Source organism: Mustela putorius, unplaced genomic scaffold (genome assembly GCF_011764305.1).
Source record: "Mustela putorius furo isolate JIRA1106 unplaced genomic scaffold, ASM1176430v1.1 tig00003987_pilon_pilon_pilon, whole genome shotgun sequence".
Lineage (NCBI taxonomy): Eukaryota > Metazoa > Chordata > Mammalia > Carnivora > Mustelidae > Mustela > Mustela putorius.
This window is the reverse complement of record NW_025422126.1, coordinates 4,839,941-4,860,742: the sequence shown is the minus strand read 5'-3', so window position 1 is coordinate 4,860,742 and position 20,802 is coordinate 4,839,941. Positions and strand designations below refer to the sequence as shown.

Here is a 20,802-nt window from a genome sequence, read left to right as displayed (position 1 = left end):
TGTCATGATCTCAGGTTTCCAGGATGGAGCCCCATAGCCAGCTCCCTGCTCAGGGGGAGTCTGCTTCTCCCTTTCCATCTGCCCCTCCCCGCTCCTCAAGCTCACTTTCTTTCTCTCTCTCAAATATTTAAAAACAAACAAACAAACAAACAAACAAACAGAATCCTAATAGTACTCACCTCATAGGGTTGTGAACAATAGAAATAATGTCTCTAAGGTATCTGGCACACAGTAGGCACCAAGAAATGACCGTTACTATCATTGTTAATGTTAGGACAGCCCTGCCCAGCCTATCCTGTGTGTGGCATTGACCTTTGAATTCTCAAAGGTGACAGGTCCAACCCCTGTCCCCATATGTGGCCTCATTACCTGAGGTAGCTCTTTTAGCAGCTGGAAGGAGCTATTTTAAAGAACCCTAAGTCAGAGGAACTAAACCAGATCTGGAACTCTGACCTTTCCCCTCACCTCCCTGCCACTCACCAGCCAGCCGCCTCTTGTCAAGTGATCAGGCTGTCAACTAAGCTTCTGTAGAGTAAGGTTTCAAGCCAGCTGGAGCATATAAAGATAGGTGCCAAGCCGGAGGCAGAGAGACAACAGTGAATGGTAAGGGGGCAACTAGATCCCTGCTGCCCCACCCTGGGATGGAGCCCTAAGGAGCCTTAAGGAGGCCCGGTGCTTCCCCTGCCCTGGCTGGACCCACAGGTAAGACCCCATTCTCCACCACCCCCTTCCTCCTCCATGCTCCGCCCTTCACGGCAGCTTACAGAGACAGCCCGGAGTGAACGGAGATCACTAGCCTGGGATCACTACAGAGCTGGTAGATTTCATTCCTCCCCCACCAAGTTAAGTGGGGGTAACGACAACCCTAATGCAGGGGCACCATGGTTGGGCAGAGGCTCGACCCGAACGTCTGCGTCACTCACCCACAACTCACTGTCCCCTTTTGCTGCTGACCGCCTCTGCTCTGATTTTGCAAATCTCCGTAGACAAGAGTGGCTTTCTCCTTAGTCTAGCACAGAATCTCCAGAATTCCTCTAGAGCATTAAGCCCTTTCCCCATAAGGGTTCTGGGGACTCCTTTCCTGAGTAGAGATGGTGCGTGCACCTCTGGCCTCACAGGGAGGGAGGTTTACGAGCCCACACAACTCTACTCAAGCGGCGTCCTCAGCAGGGATATGCTGTGCAGGCTTTGCCAGGAGGGTGAGATCAGGCGGGGCATCTCAGAATGGGGTTGTCTGATCCCTGCTTCTGAGCTGCCATGGAGAACAGATTCCCCAGTCCCAGCCCAGACGTGAATCAGGATCTCCGGCGCTGAGGGCCTCTGAGAATCCACTCCGTAAACAAGCAGTTCCAGGGATCCTGAGCTCTCCCTGAAGAGTGAGGCTCTGGCCAAATGGCACGGCCGCAGTGTCACACTGACCTGGGCTCCAGTCCCAGCCCCATCCCTTCCGTCTGTCTTATGACTAGCTGAAGCCCTCACAGCCTGAGGTCCCTTGTTTATGAGTGGGAATCTTTGTGACAACTACCGTATAGCCTTATAAAGGGACTGAATTAGTCAATACCTATATAGTCCTCGGCACCATGCCTCATGCAAGGAGCACCGGGCAGACATTAGGGTTAGGGTTACTGGAACATCCTGTGCCTCAAGTGCCCCAGCAGAGCTATGGAGAGAAGAGTCCTGCTCTCAACTTCCCCTTTGCCACTGACAAAAATCCGCTGGCTGCTAGATTTCCTCAAGTATCAATTCAGGATGCTGGAGTCAAGGGAGAAGGGAAGTGGGAAACGGTGGCCTCAGGGCAGCTCCTGAGTCTACCATTGTGGCCTCCCTCTCCACCACAACTTGACTAATGAAAGTTCTAGCGCACCCACCCCCCCAATGAGGTAGGGCTTTTAACTTGAGTCCCTGCCCATCCATTCTGCCTCCCACGGCTCAAGGCTGCGTCCAGAATAGGCTGCGTCTTCACGCGTGGCCGCTGCGTGGCTCCAACAGCTCTGGCTACACCATTCCAACAATTTCCTCACTGGTCTCTCCCCTTCCAATCCAGCCTTGACATTTGCACCTGCATACTCTGAACACTGGCCTGACGATGTCATTCCTCTACTTGAGAACCACCAACCACTCCCCATTCTCTGATTCAGTACAGCCCTGGCATTCCAGATCCCCCCATGAAAGATCACTGTGGGCTTCTCTGATTTCCCATTTCTCCACTTCAGCAAGTGGGGTTCCTTGGTCAACTGGTCCTCCCTGGGCCCCTCTAGCCCTGGGCCATCCTGGTACCAGGCTACACAGAGAAGCAGGATAAGTAGACCCTATCCCAGCCTTTACAGCTCCCTATCTAGTGGGGAAACAACTACAGCTACTAAGCTAATCAACAAAAAGCTGTGGGACCAGAGGCCAGGCCAAAGGAGTTTGAGAGTTCAGGCTCCCCCAATCCTCCCACCCAACCCCCAGGCCAGGGGAAAACAGGCTTCCCCCAGGAGATCCGGCCCATGAGACAAAACCCATGAAGTGGGATTCCTGGGGCTGATGTTCTGCTTTGGAGGAGGGAGGAAGCCTGGTCCTGGGCTCCTCTGCTGCTCTGCCTCCCATGGCTCCCAGGGAGATGGGGCTGCAAAGCATCCTGCTGCTGATGTTGGGGATAGTGGCAGCTGCTCTGCCTGGCTCAGGACAGGCCCCTTCCCCTCACACCTTTGAGGACATCCCTTCTCAGCTGAAGAGAACGGGCTTCTCAGACAGAGGAGGGTCCATCTTGGGTCAAGAGAATGTGTCTCCTCTCCCTGTGTGCACTTGGGCCTGCATCTGTCCTATTCCTGGCTGAGCAGGGGCATGAGTGTATCCGAAGATCCTGGCTTAGCTGTGGTTACCTGGGGGAGCTGGCACGCCTGGCACAGGCAACCCTGCATTCTTATCACCTGTTCTTCTGGGTATCTGGTTTTTGGTGCTGATGCCATTTCTTAGCAGGTCACACCCCCTGGCACCCATTTCACACATACCCCTAGTATGCTGGGATCCTGGATTCTTCAGTGTCCTCACCCCTTAGAGTCAGGGCCAGTGCCAGAGTTGTGAGGCGGGCACAGTGTTTGTCCCTTTCCTTCTGGGGATAGGGATTTCCTTATGGCAATAAAAACTCTGCACACAGGGGACAGGTGGGGACAGGTCTGGATGACCCAAGTTCCATCTGCCTCCTCTGGCCTGTCTCTGACAGCCTCCTCCCTGCACTAAACCTCAGGATTGCAAAGCGGCCTCTCTCCTTGGACCTCTCTCCTTTCTTCTCTCTCCTGGGCCCTGGAGGGACCAGGCAGAACCTTCTGGGACCATGGCTGGACTAAAGCCTTCAGAGGTACCTCCTACCACAGCTGTGAAATTCCTAGGGGCAGGCACAGCAGCCTGTTTTGCTGATCTCCTCACCTTTCCACTGGACACAGCCAAGGTTCGCCTGCAGGTAAGTGCTTTTTGGCAAGGGTCGTTGCTCAGATCAAAGGCAGGACTGAGTTCTCCACTCCAGCACCTCTAGCGTGTGCCAGCCTGCTCGTCCTCCCGAACCCTGCACAGGCCACTCACTCCACTGCTTACAACCCTGTGCCACCATCATCTGAGACAAAAAAAAATCGTGGGTCCTTGGGCCCTTCCTGGCCTCACCCGACTTTGTAAACCATGGAGTGTGAAGGAAAAGTAACTGTGTGACCTTGGGCAAACCACTGACCACTTGTTGTGGGGAAAACAATCTGCCCTCCCTGTGCTCTGAGGGCTGAGCACCACACCATGGATCATAGTTTAGGAACGATGCGCTGGGGGCACACACCTTGTTTTCACGGGGACGTGGCGGCTCCAATCGTGCTTGCGCTCGAGAACCAGCCCTGGGCAGGTCCCTCTGCACACCGCCCCCTCCGCCCCGCTCCCAGCTCCTCACCCTCTGCTGGGCCGTTCCTCAGATCCAGGGGGAGAAGCAGGCGACCCAGGCAGCCCAGAGACCCCAGTACCGCGGCGTGCTGGGCACCATCCTGACCATGGTGCGCACCGAGGGCCCCCGCAGCCTCTACAGTGGGCTGGTTGCCGGTCTGCAGCGCCAGATGAGCTTCGCCTCCATCCGCATCGGCCTCTACGACTCTGCCAAGCAGCTCTACACCCCCAAGGGATGCGATTGTGAGTGCCTGGCATCCCGGAGACACGGAGGGGTTAGGCAGAAGCAGACTCTAGGTTAGCGGGTCAAGGATGCAGGTGGTGCGGACTCAGAGGCAGGGCTGGGCCACTGAAAGCCGGAGACAGTCACCAGGAGACAGAGGCGCGGTCAGGACCCTGAGCCTGGGAGAAGAGGCAGGCGTCAGGCAAAAGCAGCCCCACAGAGAAGAGCGTCCAGCCCGGAGGAGCACTGGCTGGCCGAACGCTGACCCCCTCTCTCTCCTCCTCTCCAGACTCGAGCATCACTACCCGGATTTTGGCAGGCTGTACCACCGGGGCCATGGCAGTATGCTGTGCCCAGCCCACAGATGTGGTGAAGGTCAGGTTTCAGGCCGGCATATACCTTGGGGCTGCGAGCAACAGGAAATACAGTGGGACAATGGACGCCTACAGGACCATCGCCAGGGAGGAAGGGTTCAGGGGCCTATGGAAAGGTAGGTCTGGACTCCAGACTCAGAGGGCCCGGGGTAGAGCACGCCTTACCCTGAGTTAGGGCGGAGAACTGAGCGAGGAGGGAACTCCCAGCATGGTATAGTCCAGTGATTCTGCAAGAACATCCCAGCCAAAACTCTCACACTGACCTGCCACAGTGCCCGAGTTCAATTCAATTTGGCAACCCTTCAGCATGTGCAGGTTGCTGTGAGGGAGACAGAAAGGAATGGAAGATACCTTCCCTACCCTCATGGCTCTCACAGATGGAGAGGGATGAGACATGTCAAGGAGCAGCCAGCCCACAGGGTAGGACGTGCAAAGGTCACACAGAGGCAAGAGAGGCTGTGCAGACTCCAAGGTCGGGGGGGAAGGTGACACGGAAGCTGGGCCTCAAGGCTCAGTGGGCTCTAGGTGTGTGGAGATGGAAGGGGAGGGCTTCCCCAGCAAAGTTCTCTCAGGGGTGATGACCATAGGACATAGGTCTGTAGGACTACAGGACTCAGAGAAGAAACAGAGGCCAGCGGAGGAGGCAACCGTGAGTTGTCGGGTGCAAGGAGGTTCCATGAGGAGGGGGTTTCCTCAAGAGTAAGGCTTCTGGGGTCCCTATGTGTCCCTGTGGAGGCTGCCGTGACAAATGTTGGAATCTCTCCCACATGTGGACCAAGGATCACACCAATCCTTGCAGAAGAGAGAGTGACCCAGTGAAGGCTAAGCACAGGACCCCTGGGTCACAGCCTGATTTGCTCTGCACTCTCCTGAAGTCCAGCCCTCTCATCTGTGATATCAGTGGCTGGGTCTTGATGCTCTCCTAGGGCCTCCCAGTGCTACTTCCTGTCACTGCTCCAAGAGCCTTGGAGCTCTTGGAAAGAAGAAAGGCTTCCTTGCCTGACTTTAGCCGGGTCTCAGGGAGGCATATTTTAATTTTGATAGATATTACAGATTATTCTCCAAAGTGTGGCTCGGACAAACATAAGAGGGCCTCTCTGTTTCCTGTCTCTGAGGTGGACACGGATAACCTAAGAGTTAGCCCCAGAGAGGAAAGTGTGGAACCCGCTCAGTTGAGGCGGTCTCCTCTGAGACCCCTGGAATGGAACATTCTGCCCCCAAACTGGAGCCCGGGACCTTGCAACCACAGAGTCCGCGTCTCATTTTCACTCATCAGCCCCCACCCCATCCTTCACAGGAACTTTCCCCAACATCACAAGGAACTCCATCGTCAACTGTGCTGAGATGGTGACCTATGACATCATCAAGGAGAAGCTGCTAGACTATCGCCTGCTCACGGGTAAGGCCCTGGGCTCCGGGGAGCTGCCCTCCCACAGCAGGGAGGGAACCTGGAATTCCACAGAGTGGGTACCACTCAGAGGTGACTGTTAGAAGGAGCAGAGAGGGGAGCAGTGCCCAGAAAAAAATGCCCAGTATAGGAGAGCCTCTTAACTTGCTAGACGGGGTGCTGCCCAATTCATGAATCACTTAATAATGCCAATTAGAGCTTTAAAAAAAAAAAAATGCCCCGCCATCACTGTGATGACTGGGAAAGAAGCCTGGACAGGGAGGCCAGAGCCCTGGGTTCCAGCCCAGCACTTCCCACCGTGCACCTTGAAGCAAGGGTCACCTTCTCGGACTTCGTTTTCCTTTAATGAGATCGCTGGGCTGCAGAGCCGTCCAGCAGTGGGACAGCCCTGTTCTATTTTGTGAGTCCTGTGAGAGCTTTAGAAAGCTCTGTCCTCACACTCAGGAGCTTCCAGTTTAGTGAAGGACAAATGACGACCACGGGGAACAGAAAGGCAGCGCTTTGCCTCCTCACAGCTCCGCACTTGCTCCTCCCTTCCGCGCTGCAGACAATTTCCCCTGCCACTTCATCTCTGCCTTTGGAGCCGGCTTCTGTGCCACAGTGGTGGCCTCCCCAGTGGACGTGGTGAAGACCCGGTACATGAACTCGCCACCAGGCCGATACCGCAGCCCCCTGGACTGTATGCTGAAGATGGTGGCCCGCGAGGGCCCCATGGCCTTCTATAAGGGGTGAGTCTCCCCCTCCTGCTCCAGCACCCCCTCCCAGAGAACCTGGGCTTGCTTTCTTCCCTTATTTCTCTCCTTCCTTCCATTCTTCTTTCTTTCCTTCCTCCACATATAATGTGCCTACCATGGGTCCACCTGGGGACGTGGTGGTGAACAGCACAGATATAAACACCACAAAGGACAAATACAAAGAACTACAGAAGTTTAAAAAAAAAAAAAAAAAGTGGACCAAATCTGACCTGGAGAGTCAGGGGAGGCTGAGAAAAAAGAATTCAAGGCATAGGTCAAAGTGTTGTCTATCCCCAAACTTATAGGGTAAGGGAGGAAGGAAGGGTGGTCGGTCGTCCTGAGACTTGCCTCCAGCCCACTGTCATGACTGTGGATCAGCACGGATGGCGGCCGAAATGCCCAGCACACGTCACTTTTTTTTGCTTCTGGGTCTGCTTTTACCATTCCTTCTTAATGGAATGCCTTTCCCGCCTCATGCACATGCGTCAGAACTAGTTCAAAGGCCACCTCCTCCCCAGTATTCTCCAGTAGGAATCTTTCCTCCTCCCTGTGAACTTCACCAATACGTCCTTGATTCCACTGTTTAGGGTACTTACCACCTCCTACCTTGTGTTATAGGATTTGTAAGGTTAAAATATTCCCCATGCTGGGTCACAAGCTCCTCAAAGCCAGAATGGAGGCTTATCCGTCTTTCACCTCCCTAGCCAAGAGCCAGAGCTCAATAATGTAGGTTGTGAACAACCACCATGACCACTAAGGCACTAAGTACAAGACCTTACGCAAAGCACTTTACACAGATTATCTGAACAACCCCTGAATTGGATGGTCTACTCCACATTTACTGAGGAAGAAATGGAGACTCAGGAAGGTCAAGTGACTTACCCAAGATCCCAGACTTACAATGTCAGAGCCATGGCTCTAAGCCAGATCATCAGATGCCACCCCCCGTGTTGTCATCTGTCCTATTGCCAGGCTCTTGGCTTGGCCCTCACCCCTCCCACCACTGATGCCTTCAGCAGATAGTTTTCTGGTGCCCCATGTTAGATGGGACCCATCATGCAATCAGGTCCTCAATCCTGTAAGTGACATATAAAACTCCTTCTGTTGCCAGGCTGTTCTTCCCCTGTAAGTGCTTCTCTCATTACAATCAGCAGCCACTGCCGCCTGTCTCAGTTTATTCTTTCACTTGGAAAACAATTTACTAAGCATCTCCCTGTGTGCCAGGCCCTGTGCTTGCCTCAGAGAGCAGCAGACACAGGCGACATTAATGGAGCATTTACGGAGACTGGGCCCTGCACTGTATGCTGTTTATTAACTCATTTAGTCCTTCACAACAACTATATGAGGTAAATGCTGTTATGTTCCTCATTTTACAGATGAGGACACTGAGGCTTAGAAAGATTAAGTCACCTGTCCTAGGTCATGCAGCTAGAAACTGACAGAGCTAGGGTCTGAGCCCAGCTCGGACTCTGGAGTTCACCTTCATTGCCCCAGTGCTATTCTCCCTAGGGAGGCTAGGCTGAGGCATCTGGAGAGACATTGGTATGAGTCTGTGGGGCCCAAGCCTAGTCCTGCAGAGCCAAGAGCAACCAGCCAGGCAAGGAGGAGAGTAGGGGACATTCCCAGGCAGAAGGAGCAGCTCAGACAAGGGCACAGGAAGCAAGTCTGGCAGGAGAGTATAGGACCAGGAGGGGGATTAGTAGAGAGGCCGAAGAGGGAGCAGGTCAGGTCCCAGACTCCTCCCTGAGTCTGTGAAGCTGAGGTGGAGACTGGCTCCCAGCTGTGTTATCACAGGACAGGCAGGCTCTCTGGAGATTATAAAGCTGGTGTCACTCAGCCTTCACCCTCTGGTGTGCCAGCTTCTAGGTGCCCTGGTAGGGCCTCCGCAGGGATGGCCCCTCAGCATGTAAATGATTCCAGAAATACCCAGCAGCAGGGTGGAGTCAAATAGTTTTAGCTGAACTCCTTAACTGCCCAGTTCCTTTTTTTTTTTAAGATTTACTTATTTGGGAGGGAGAGAGCACACACACACAAGCGTGGGGTAGGGGTAGAGGGAGGCGGGGAGAGAGGGAAAATCCCGAACAGAGTCCCCACCTCACCACGGAGCCTGACAAGGGGCTCCATCCCACAACCCTGGGATCAAGACTGGAGCCAAAACCAAGAGTCAAACGCTTAACCAACTGAGCCACCCAGACATGCCTGGGCCTCAGTTTCTAAAAAAGAAACATGGCAACCATCATAGCTTCCTTATAGACTTGTGGGAATTAACTGCCTAACACAGAACCTGGTTCAAAATGTGCTTTCTTTCCTTTCTTGACTCCTGCTCCTGCCTAAATTCCTTCAGCAGAGGAGAAAAAGCCTGAACAGACTCAGAGAATGTTTGTGACTAACAGAGTCCTAGGTCCTTTGGCACTAATGCTGTGAATGCGGGGAGCGCCCGACATCCATGTGGGGTACTTAGTCCACGCCACCTGATGTTCTGGTTGTTCTCTCATCAGATTTACACCATCATTTTTGCGTTTGGGAACCTGGAATGTGGTGATGTTCGTGACCTATGAGCAGCTGAAACGAGCCTTGATGAAAGTCCAGATGCTACGGGAATCTTCATTCTGAATAAAGCAGGGCCACTTAGTACTTAATTGGAACAAGAACCAGTGGGTCCCACACAAACCCACACATGTTTACACAACTGTTTACTTCCTGCTGAGTCAAGAAACAGAAGCAGAGAAAGGATTCTGGTCTTCAGTGCTTTGTCTTAAGAACACATTTGTTTTGTATGGACAAGATGGAAATTAAATTATATTAATTTGAGGGACCCATGATGTTGGATGCCTAACATTTAGGCAAGAGAAAATAAACCAAAACATCCATTTGGATAAAACAAAAGTCTGAAAACCTATGTTCTGTAAAAAAAAAAAAAATTTTTTTTAAATCTAATGAGATGATGAATTGTAAACAGGAAAGACTGCAAGCGTGAGACAGCAGTGGTACATGACACCTGGAAACCAGCTAAGGAGTGTGGAGGGACGCTGCCGAAACAACATAGCTGTGACTGCAGCCTTTGGTTAACTGTGGATCATCAGCCATCTGTGTAATGTGCCTGCCACTTAGAAGCCACTGGGATTCTAGAAAATAGGAGACCAAAAAAAAAAAAAGAGAGAGAGAGAACGAGAAAACCGGGAACCTGTGCCAAAAGAACACTGCTGGGCCAGCATGAGGCTGAGATTCGTAACTGTTCCCTGATGACACTGCAGAATCAAGAGGGCAGACCTCATCTTCTTTCCTGTAAAATGGGAGTAATAAACCCCTCCCTCCTCTCTCACCCGGGATGTTATGAGGATCAGGTGACAGGGTGGACATGAAAGCACTTGATAAAAGCGGAAGCTCTGATATTTACAAGTTCTTGGGAAAGATATTCTCAGGACAGTAAAGAACTGCCAGGGAAGTTTGAAAGGTTGAAAAGTTGTCTAGAGGTTAGACCAAAGGAGCCAGGGGCTGGGGGGCCAGGGGTGACAGAATGGTGTGCAGTCATGGAAGGCCCACTCCCACGCAGCCCTGGCTTCCCAGCAGGACTGTAAGACCCCTGAACGGTACCAGGCTTGGGGAAAAAGAGGTAGATGCCAGGCTGACAGCCTAAAGTAGCAGGGCTCAGAGTTCTTTTTTTTTTTTTTTTTAAGATTATTTATTTATTTATTTATTTGACAGAGAGAGAGATCACAAGTAGGCAGAGAGGCGGGCAGAGTGAGAGGGGAGAAGCAGGCTCACCGCCGAGCAGAGAGCCCGATACGGGGCTCGATCCCAGGACCCTGGGATCATGACCCGAGCTGAAGGCAGAGGCCACTGAGCCACCCAGGTGCCCCAAGGGCTCAGAGTTCTTTGGAAAATTATTATAATTCAGTAAAGGGTGTGGGAACGAGAACAGCTATGTCTTTTTTGCCTTCTCTTTCTTGGACAGAATGTCCCTTTCTCACCAGGTTTCCTGTTTGCCAGCACTGGGCCTTTGTGACATTAATAACAGTACTGGGTTCAAATGTCCCCTCCCCTCATCTTACCAGAAACCTAACCACCAGGAATCCTAATACCTCACTGTCCTAGCAGAGAAGTAGAAATAACAATCCCCCACCTTTGTAGAAGTGCTCAGCAACGTCATCTCTCCCTCCCCACTCTGACAAGGCTGCATCCCAGGAGGGGAAAAGTAAATGTCCACTCACCCTTAGCACTCTCCTAAATTTAAATGATAATTTGAGATTATCAACATATATAAACTTGAAAGTTCAAATAAAAGCAAAAAAAAAAAAAAGAAAGAAAGATTATTTCTGTTTAATATCTGGTTTGATTTTTAAATAAAACCCATATTTAAAATTTTCTCTTTCTTTTGACTTGACTGGCATGTACAAGTCATTCTTTTTTTTTTTTTATAAATTTTTTATTTTTTATAAACATATATTTTTATCCCCAGGGGTACAGGTCTGTGAATCACCAGGTTTACACACTTCACAGCACTCACCAAAGCACATACCCTCCCCAATGTCCATAATCCCACCCCCTATGTACAAGTCATTCTTAAACTCCTGGTCTCAGTTTGTAAATTCCTAGGGCCAGGAACTATGTCTTCTATGAGTTACTATGCAACAATATGTATTTTTTTTAATGTATATATTTATTTCAGAAAGAGAGAGAGCATGAGCAGGAAGAGGGGGCCAGGCAGAGGGAGAGACGGAATCCTCAAGCAGACTCCCAGCTGAGGAGGCTGATGCAGGGCTCAATCCCACGACCCTGAGATCATAACCTGAGCCAAAGTCAAGAGCTGGCCGCTGAACCAACTGATCCACCCAGGCGCCCTCCCCATAGCAATGTTAACACATCCTCCACCCAAAACAAACTATCTGGATGATGATACCAAAATAGAGAAAGGATCAGTTCTACCAAGAGTTACTTTGATTAGAAGCAGCACCTTAGTGACCTCTGAGTCCAGACTTTTGAAGAAAGGAAAACCAGGGGTGCCTCGATGGCTCAGTATTTAGGCATCTGCTAAGGTCGGCTAAGGCGTCTAGCTTAGGTCATGGGATCGAGTCCCACATCAAGTTCTCCCCACACCAAGCGGGGAGCCTACTTCTCCCTCTCCACTTCTTCCTCTCCCTCTCCACTACTCCCTCTCCCCCTACTGCTCCTCCTGCTTGTGTTCTCCCACTCTATGTCAAATAAATAAATAAAATCTTCAAAAAAGTAAGAAAGGAAGGAAGAAGGAAAAAGAAAGGAAAGAAAGCCCAGATTGGTGGGAGGTCTTCTATAGTTTCTTGGGCAAAATATTAGCTCTCTTTCCCCACTTTTTAAAGGCAGAAGTTGAACCAAATGAACTAAAGCTCTAAAGTTCAGTGATTCTAAGAACTGAAACAGCTTCTTCAAAACCACAGCATGCAAGCCCTTCCTAGTTCTATCCCCAATTTCTGCCACAAGGAAGTCAGGGATGAGATCTTGTAAAATGGTCAGGTCACCAGCTGAGGCCCCACAGGTAAGTTGGTGTCTTAGCTCTGTGCACCCGTCCCCCATAACACATCCACAGACACTTACTCCATCAAGTCATTAAGAGGAAATGTGCTCTGGGGCTCCTAGGTAGCTCACATGTTCTCACTCAGAAAGAAAGAAAGAAAGAAAGAAAGAAAGAAAGAAAGAAAGAAAGAAATTTACTTTAAAAATGCACTTGGGGCACCTGGGTGGCTCAGGTGGTTGGGTGTCTGCCTTTGGCTCAGGTCATGATCCTGGGGTCCTGGGATCGAGCCCTGCTGCATCCGGCTCTCTGCTCGGCAGGGAGCCTGCTTCTCCGACTCCCTGTGCCTGCTGCTCCCACTGCTTGCGCTCTCTCACGCTCTCTCTGTCAAATAAATAAAATCTTTTAAAAAATTTTTTGTTTTAATTTTTAAAAAATAAATAAATAAATATGCACTTAATTTGAAAAAGGGATCACTGGTGATCTCCAAGAAACATGTGTGCCTGTGTATCTATGTGTGCAGGGTATCTGTATGTATGTGTGAGTGTGTGTGTATATGCAGGGATGATGAGAGGAGCTGGCCAGGATAAGGAAACAAGCAGCCCACAGGCCCTATGGGAATGAGCTTGACATGTTCAGAGAACAGAAAGAAGGCTGTGTGTGGCTGGCATTAAGTGAATGAGGTGAACGTGAGATCATTCTTTTATTCATGCATGAAATATGTAAGAGCTGTGCCAGAGGCTGAGAAGTCAGAGGACAGCCAATTGTCTGGAAAGTGTGGCAGAGAAAGGAAGGAGGGGGGAAAGCCACTGGAGAAGGGGTAGGAAAGTCCTGAGGGTTTCTTTCCATTTACACACACAGAGTAGAAGAAAGGAAAGATTGAAGATAAGGGAAATAGATTGCAGAAACAGAATCCTGGAGAAGACAGAAGAGGACAGAATAATGGGGTAAGGTGGTAGGGATCACTCTGGAATGGATATGGAAAAGCCAGAAATAAAACAGCCATAAAGGTAAACATTTTGAAATGCAGAGAAGCAAAATGAAAGCATTCTCCAGTCTTCCCATCAAAATTTCAGGAATGGTTATATAGGAAAGTCGGTTAGGGCCTAGAGAGTTATTTATTTAAAAAAGGATCTTAAAAGCTCTTTCTTTCTCCCTTAAAATATAATTTAATGAACAAACTGGGTCCTCTGGTACACCCCTCGCACCATTCTCTGTTCTCTGCCACGCTGAGCTGTCTGGAGCCCTCACCATCGGGAATTCCAAAGTGTAAGGCACCAGGCCCCTAGTGGGCTTCCCCCAGCTGTCTCAGGGCTCGCACACCATAAACATGGAGGTCCACATAAAGCACATCACCCACAGAGCAAGCTGCTAGCCAATATGTGACAGGGTCTTTAAAATTCACAGAGAAAATATGCCAAGTAGATAGTCCTCTACATACCCACCATCAGCTATGATATGGAAATATAAACATGTCAAGAAAGATGACTGCAAATACTTTGAGGACCTATTATACTCTCGATTTTTTCAGGCTTTACCTTCACCATTTATTGGATATTGTGGGTCTGAAGATAATATTTTTGTATCATGCTGAGGTTACAGAGGACATTTTGAAAAAAGAGAAAATTTCTGCTTCATTGTCCAATGTTATTAGAGCTGACTGTCTACGGTTTCTTGGCATTAAAAGACAGTGGTACATTGATATTATGAATCAGTATAGATCAAATTTTTTCTTTTTGAAATTTGGAGGAATGATCACCTACCAATAAAGCCAGTAGAAAATCCCACAGAGACATGGTAAGGAGTGTAAACTGGTCAGATCACAAAAATGATGTAAAAATATGCATCTTGCCTGAGAAATATATATAGTTAAGATCATTGATTCAGGTCAGTCCTTAACTCTCTGGATCACTAGATTATAATGTGGTGCATAGTTTATATAATAAAGGATTTATTTATTTGAACCTATCAATCTCTGATGACAATTTCGTTTTTTTTAAAGATTTTATTAATTTATTTGACAGAGAGAGATCTCAAGTAGGCAGAGAGGCAGGCATAGAAAGAGGAGGAAGCAGGCTCCCTGCTGAGCAGAGAGCCCGATGTGGGGCTTGATCCTAGACCCTGAGATCATGACCTGAGCCGAAGGCAGCGGCTTTAACCCACTGAGCCACCCAGGCACCCTAACAATCTCATTCTCTTGAAGGTTCTGTAATGAACTGAGTGCAACATGACTAGTAATTACTTTGGAACTATAGTTCTTTCAATAGGTAAGCATATTAATGCTGCCGAGCTTGCAAATGTCCTTGAGATACACTTATCATTGGTTATGAATGATTTGTCCAAGTACTGCTGATTGGGCCAACTTTGTGCATAAGAAGAGACAAGTAAGAAACCGGGATCAACTTCATTATCATGGTGGAATGTACCCTCTGTAAACAAATTTAAAAGTAGTCTACATCCACAAAAGATATTCTTACCAGGGCAGGTGGAGAAAGTAGGAGTCCTGAACGAGAAGCTTTGTCAGCTCTGATACTGAAACTAGATCCAGCTGACACAGTCTGTCCAAGCAGTGCGGGTCTGTCCCCAGGATATACAAAGATACTGCTTCCCTATTTGACTCCACTATTACCTTCTTTTTTTTTTTTTTTTAAGATTTTATTTATTTATCAGAGAGAGAGAGAGGGAGAGAGAGCGAGCACAGGCAGACAGAATGGCAGGCAGAGGCAGAGGGAGAAGCAGGCTCCCTGCTAAGCAAGGAGCCTGATGTGGGACTCGATCCCAGAACGCTGGGATCATGACCTGAGCTGAAGGCAGCTGCTTAACCAACTGAGCCACCCAGGCATCCCCACTATTACCTTCTTTTTTTTTTTTTAAGATTTTATTTATTTATTTGACAGAGAGAAATCACAAGTAGTTGGAGAGGCAGGCAGAGAGAGAGAGAGGAGGAAGCAGGCTCCCTGCTGAGCAGAGAGCCCGATGCGGGACTCGATCCCAGGACCCTGAGATCATGACCTGAGCCGAAGGCAGCGGCTTAACCCACTGAGCCACCCAGGAGCCCCCCACTATTACCTTCTTAATGATGGGAAATCTTTCACCAAAAGTTAGCAAACTCTCACAGGAGTCTCTGGACAGCTTCCTTACAGAATCAAAAAAGATTCAAAATACTTGGGAAGGACAAGCGGAGACTACAGAGATATCTTGATCTGGCACTTAGAGAAACAAATACTGTCTGTGCATTGTAATGACAACCTGATTATGTTTTTCTTCTGAATCTCTTACACTGTAAAGCCTTCTTGATTTGAACCCTACAACTTGCAGCAGACTTCTAAACAAAAATTACAAATTGCTTGTTACCATGGCTCCTCTCACTGACAGATCCAGCCCATTGGCAGGAGGACAGCTCGGCATTTTAGACCCATTATCCAGAAGTCACCACCCAGAAGTTAAATCCCCATTTTTTTATTACTGTCCAAAAGTGTAAGACTTCAAAAACAGTCAGATATAATTCATGGTCAATATTAGGCACTAATAATGTCTTAGAGTCATAAACCTGAAGTAAGAGGTGCCTGGGTGGCTCAGTGGGTTAAAGCCTCTGCCTTTGGCTCAGGTCATGATCTCGGGGTCCTGGGATCGAGCCCCACATCGGTCTCTCTGCTCAGCGGGGAGCCTGCTTCCCCCTCTCTCTCTGCCTGCCTCTCTGCCTACTTGTGATCTATCAAATAAATACATAAAATCCTTAAAAAAATAATAAACTTGAAGTAATTCCTACTTCACACATATTCACACATATTGAATGATGGGATGAGAGAAACTTTTCCCATTTGATAAAACAACTACAAGGAGAGGCGTGAGTCATAAAGCATTGCAAATATTCGGAACAGGATGAGTTAGCAGGGATTTCTGTGGTTATGTCACCATGCTCTACACTTCTAAACAACCTACAAACAGAAAACTTGGTGATGTTTCTGAGAAAAAAAGGAGAACCTGATTTAACTTCTGACTCAGAGCAAATGAACGTACAGAATCATTTGAAATAGTTACTGAGGAAGCAACTACAGATTCAACAACAAAACAGAACTCTAATGTTGCCACAACAGAAGCCGACTGGTTTCCCCTTGAGCTGTGCTTTGAAATTCCTGGTTAGCTCTGAATTAAATGAGAATGTTTGTAGGAAACCTGCTACACACAAACTTTGCAGAGAAAAAAGCCTTCAAAAACCCCATTCAGAACAAACAAACCACTCCACTCCGTTCAGAGAAAACTCTGTCTACACGTCCTTAATTTTTCATTCATTCCAGGAAAGAGATTTAAACACTGGATATTCACACTGAAGCCAGTTTTTCAAGTTTGCTTTACCATCTTATGCTGGTATGGAAGTCCCACTTCCTGCAAATAATGCAATATTTAAAGACAAGAAATCTTATCAATCTTATCAGAATGGAATAGAGGGTCACCCTCCTCACTCCTCACTGCTAATCTTCACTTGCAGTAATTTGATAACAACATGTGTTATTCACACTGGGTGTTTTTTTTCTTTCTTAAAGCTAGCTTTATAATGACGGTCACTAAAAAGCATCCTGCTGGTGTAGTGTAACTAATCACTTAAATGATGTTCAAAGTGTGTTGTGGTATAGTTTGGGAAACATTTAATATTGTTTGGCATCTTGCTGACTATAGCACATCCTAATGCAACAAAGAGCTGCTTTATTCTTTTTAATATTTTATTTATTTGACAGAGAGAAAGAGCACAGGCAGGGGGAGTGGCAGGCAGAGGGGGAGGGAGAAGCAGGCTCCCCGCTGAGCAGAGAGCACAATTCAGGGCTCCATCCCAGGACCCTGAGATCATGACCCAAGCTGAAGCCAGGTGCCTAACTGACTGAGCCACCCAGATGACCCAAACACTATATCTGTAATGTTGAATTAGAAAAACACTGCTAAGAGTTAAAAGATGCATCTTTAAAGAAGTTAAAAGATGTATCTTTATTCAGTAATAAAAAGGAATTAAGTACTGATGCATACTACAACATAGATGAACCCTGAAAACAGAATGCTAAGTGAAGGAAGCCAGACACAAAGGACCACATACAGTATGCTTCTACTTACATGAAAAGTCCGAATAGGTAACTCTATAGAGGGAGAAAGTAGGGCTGGGAAAGATGGAGGTTATTGGGGCATGACAGGTAAAGGGTAAGGAGGGGTTGGGTGTTTTGAAATGATGAAAATGTTCTAAAATTGGTTGTGGTGACGGTTGCACAACTCTATACTAAAAACTGTTGACTTTCTCTCTAAATGGATGAATTGCAGAGTATATTAATTATATTTCAATAAAGCTGGTACCAGAAAAAAAAAATGCAAATTGGACCTGTTAACATCCTTTCAAGGATTGCTTGTTGGACTTTGAATGAATTCTAAATGGGTAAAAAAAAATTTTTTCCCCAAAACTTCTCATAAGATGTCAGTGAATCTTTATAGTCTGAGTAAAGACCTTAAAAAACAAGGTTAAGGGATGCCTGGGTGGCTCAGTTGGTTAAGCAGCTGCCTTCGGCTCAGGTCATGATCCCAGTGTCCTGGGATGGAGTCCCACATCGGGCTCCTTGCTCCACAGGGAGCCTGCTTCTCCCTCTGACTCTGCCTGCCACTCTGTCTGCCTGTGCTCACTCTTGCTCTCTCTCTGACAAATAAATAAAATCTTTTAAAAAAAAAAAAGGTTAAATTATATACAACTATGCTGATTTGCATATCTTCAATAAGATTCAATTGATATGCATAAGTTAAAGATATCTACTAGAATTCTTAATGTCTTGGGGCACCTGGGTGGCTCAGTAGTTAAGCATCTGTCTTTGGCTTGGGTCATGATCCCAGGGTCCTGGGTTCGAGCCCTACCTCAGGCTCCCTGCTCAGTGGGAAACCAGCTTCTCCCATTCCCCCTGCTTGTGTTCCCTCTCTTGCTGTGTCTCTCTCTATCAAAGTAAATAAAATCTTTAAAAAAAAAAAAGAATTCTTAATGCCTTGTCAAACTTCTCAATACTGCATGTTTATTGTTTTATACTCTTTCTACTCTAAATACCAATAAGTATTTTCATAAGAAGAGTTAAATCTCTTCCATTAGCTCCAAAAGCATAGGTAACAAAATATAAAATTAGACGAGATCTAGGTTTGATATAGTAACGCATAAAATCACAATTACAATGTTCATAGTGACGGCTTATAAATGTTAGCAGTGATCATAAAGCTTATCCTTAGAACAACTCAAGATAAAAAAATACAGTGCTGACTGCTAGAAAGTCTTTGTTTAAAAAACAAAAAAAGAAAGAAAGAAAAAAGAACCTAGCATCAATTAAAAAAAAAGACTTGTTTATTTGAGAGAGAGCTTTCAAGTGGAGGAAGGGGCAGAGGAGAGAGAGAGAGAAGCAAACTCCCCACTAAGTGGGGGAACCTGATGGGAGGGGAGGTGGGTGTCATCCCATGACCTGAGCCAAATTGAGAGTTGGATGTTCAACCTACTGAGCCATCCAGGTGCCCCTCAATTTTTTTTAAAGCAGCTCTTTGTGGGTGCTTGGATGGCTCAGTCAGTTAGGCACCTGGCTTCAGCTTGGGTCATTATCTCAGGGTCCTAGCATCAAACCCCACTGTTGGGCTCTCTGCTCAGCAGGGAACCTGCTTCTCCCTTCCCCTCTGCCTGCGCTCTTTCTGTCAAATAAATAAAATATTAAAAAGAATAAAGTAGCTCTTTGTTGCATTAGGATGTGCTATAATCAGCAAGATGCCAAACAATATTAAATGTTTCCCAAACTATACCACAACACACTGTGAACATCATTTAAGTGATAAGTTATACCACAGCAGCAAGATGCTTTTTAGTGACCGTCACTATAAAGCTAGCTTTAAGAAAGAAAAAAATAACAGGGAGCCTGTTTCTCCCTCTCCCTCTACCCTACCCCTACCCACCCGCAATGCCCCCACTCTACTTTCTCTCTCTCATGCTCGCTCTCTCAAATAAATTTTAAAAAATTTAAATAAAAATAAATAAAATCTTTTAAAAAAATGCAAACAGATCGTTTTGTGTTTATTTTCAGGGGTTAACATAGCCAACCTACTCAATATTTTAAAATTAACAGAGACACTTGAAGTATCTAATATTTAATGTTTTCTCATGTTGATTTTAATAACCTAATGTTTTCAATTTTCTATGGCATTTTTTAAAAGATTTTATTTATTTGACAGAGATCACAAGTAGGCAGAGAGGCAGGCAGAGAGAGGAGGAAGTAGGCTCCCCGATAAGCAGAGAGCCCCATGCGGGGCTCAATCCCAGGACCCTGGGATCATGACCTGAGCCAAAGGCAGAGGCTTTAATCCACTGAGCCACCCAGGTGCCCCTTTCTATGGCATTCTTGTGTCTTTTTCATTTTCAGTGTTTCAAATAGATTGTATTTAATTTTTTTTAAGGTTTTATTTATTTATTTGACAGAGATCACAAGTAGGCAGAGAGACAGGTGGGGGGCGGGGGCGGGAAGCAGTCTCCCTGATGAGCAGAGAGCCTGATGCAGGGCTGGATCCCAGGACCCTGAGATCATGACCTGAGCAGAAGGCAGAGGCTTAACCCACTGAGCCACCCAGACGTTCCTGTATTTAAAATTTTAAAGTTCCAAAACTGTAAATACAGTAAACTGTTTTCTGGTATGATTATCAACATTATAAACTTCGTCAGCTTAATTATTGGCACATATATTTACAACTAAACTGGGATATATATATATATATATATATATTCAATGAAACAGATGTGAAACAAGTTTTTAAAATGCACTGACCTGTATGTATACATTCTCTAATCTGTCTACAAGATCTCTAACAACTCAGACAATAGGCTTGCTAAAAGTCCAGGGGTACAATGTCTATAGCATTACTCTAATCTGCCTGGGTCCATCCAAAATAAAAGAGCATTTGGGGGTTCTGTTGTTTATTTTTTTGTTTTCAAACTCTTGTGTTGAGAGAATTTTTTTAAAGATTTATTTTTAAAAAAAGAAAAAGATTATATTTATTGACAGAGATCACAAGTAGGCAGAGAGAGAGAGACAGAGAGAGAGAGAGACTCCCTGCTGAGCAGAGGCTTAACCCACTGAGCCACCCAGGCGCCCCTAGAGAATTTAACAGGATTTGTTCTTAAGGGTCCTGGGAATCTCTACTTCTCTTTTTAATTGTTCGCCCGTGATCCTTTTAACAGCCCTTGAATTTTGCCAGGAATGATTAAACATTTCATGGGTATGCAGTCTTTGGAACTCAGATTCTTCCGTTTGGGCAGTCAGGGTGACACTCTTATCTTCAGGCCTTTAGATGCACCCTGTTCTGTCTCCTCAAGTTCAGCAGTTTCACCACCAGTCACAGGACATCCTGGGAATCATTTCATCACAGCAACAGGCAAAAGCTAGACCAGCTAGTGGATGGGAGCCTCCACAGAGCCAGAAAAAATTCTCTGGCTTGACTTCTCAGTTTCCACTTTTGTTTTCTGCTTCAGCCAGGACCACGTGCTTGGTGTTTTTCTTTCCTGCTATAATTATCCAGGCCCATTCCAGTTATTCTCAGCTGACAATTTCTGCTTGTGGACAATTCAGAAAACAAACGCATGGAACCTGATAAACCAGGGTTTAAGTCGCGGCTCACCACTTCCTAGCTGT

The 20,802-nt window shown here is 47.1% G+C and overlaps 1 protein-coding gene and 1 pseudogene across 2 annotated transcripts; both read left to right on the top strand.

Moving 5' to 3' along the window:
- The first annotated feature begins 561 nt into the window (after positions 1 to 561).
- UCP3 (uncoupling protein 3) lies at positions 562 to 9,961 on the top strand. 2 transcript variants are annotated; one of them, XM_004768063.3, is made up of 7 exons: positions 562 to 702; positions 3,230 to 3,442; positions 3,933 to 4,143; positions 4,413 to 4,613; positions 5,795 to 5,896; positions 6,453 to 6,633; positions 9,138 to 9,961. In XM_004768063.3, exons 2-7 carry the CDS (start codon positions 3,317 to 3,319, stop codon positions 9,250 to 9,252), a joined length of 936 nt encoding a protein of 311 aa, XP_004768120.2. In that variant the 5' UTR covers positions 562 to 702; positions 3,230 to 3,316; the 3' UTR covers positions 9,253 to 9,961. The 2 variants fall into 2 exon arrangements, with proteins under 2 accessions (XP_004768120.2, XP_004768119.2); XM_004768062.3 differs by having other exon boundaries at positions 3,206 to 3,442.
- A 2,160-nt stretch (positions 9,962 to 12,121) lies between these two features.
- Positions 12,122 to 16,691, top strand: LOC123389571 (annotated as a pseudogene).
- The last annotated feature ends 4,111 nt before the right edge of the window (positions 16,692 to 20,802 follow it).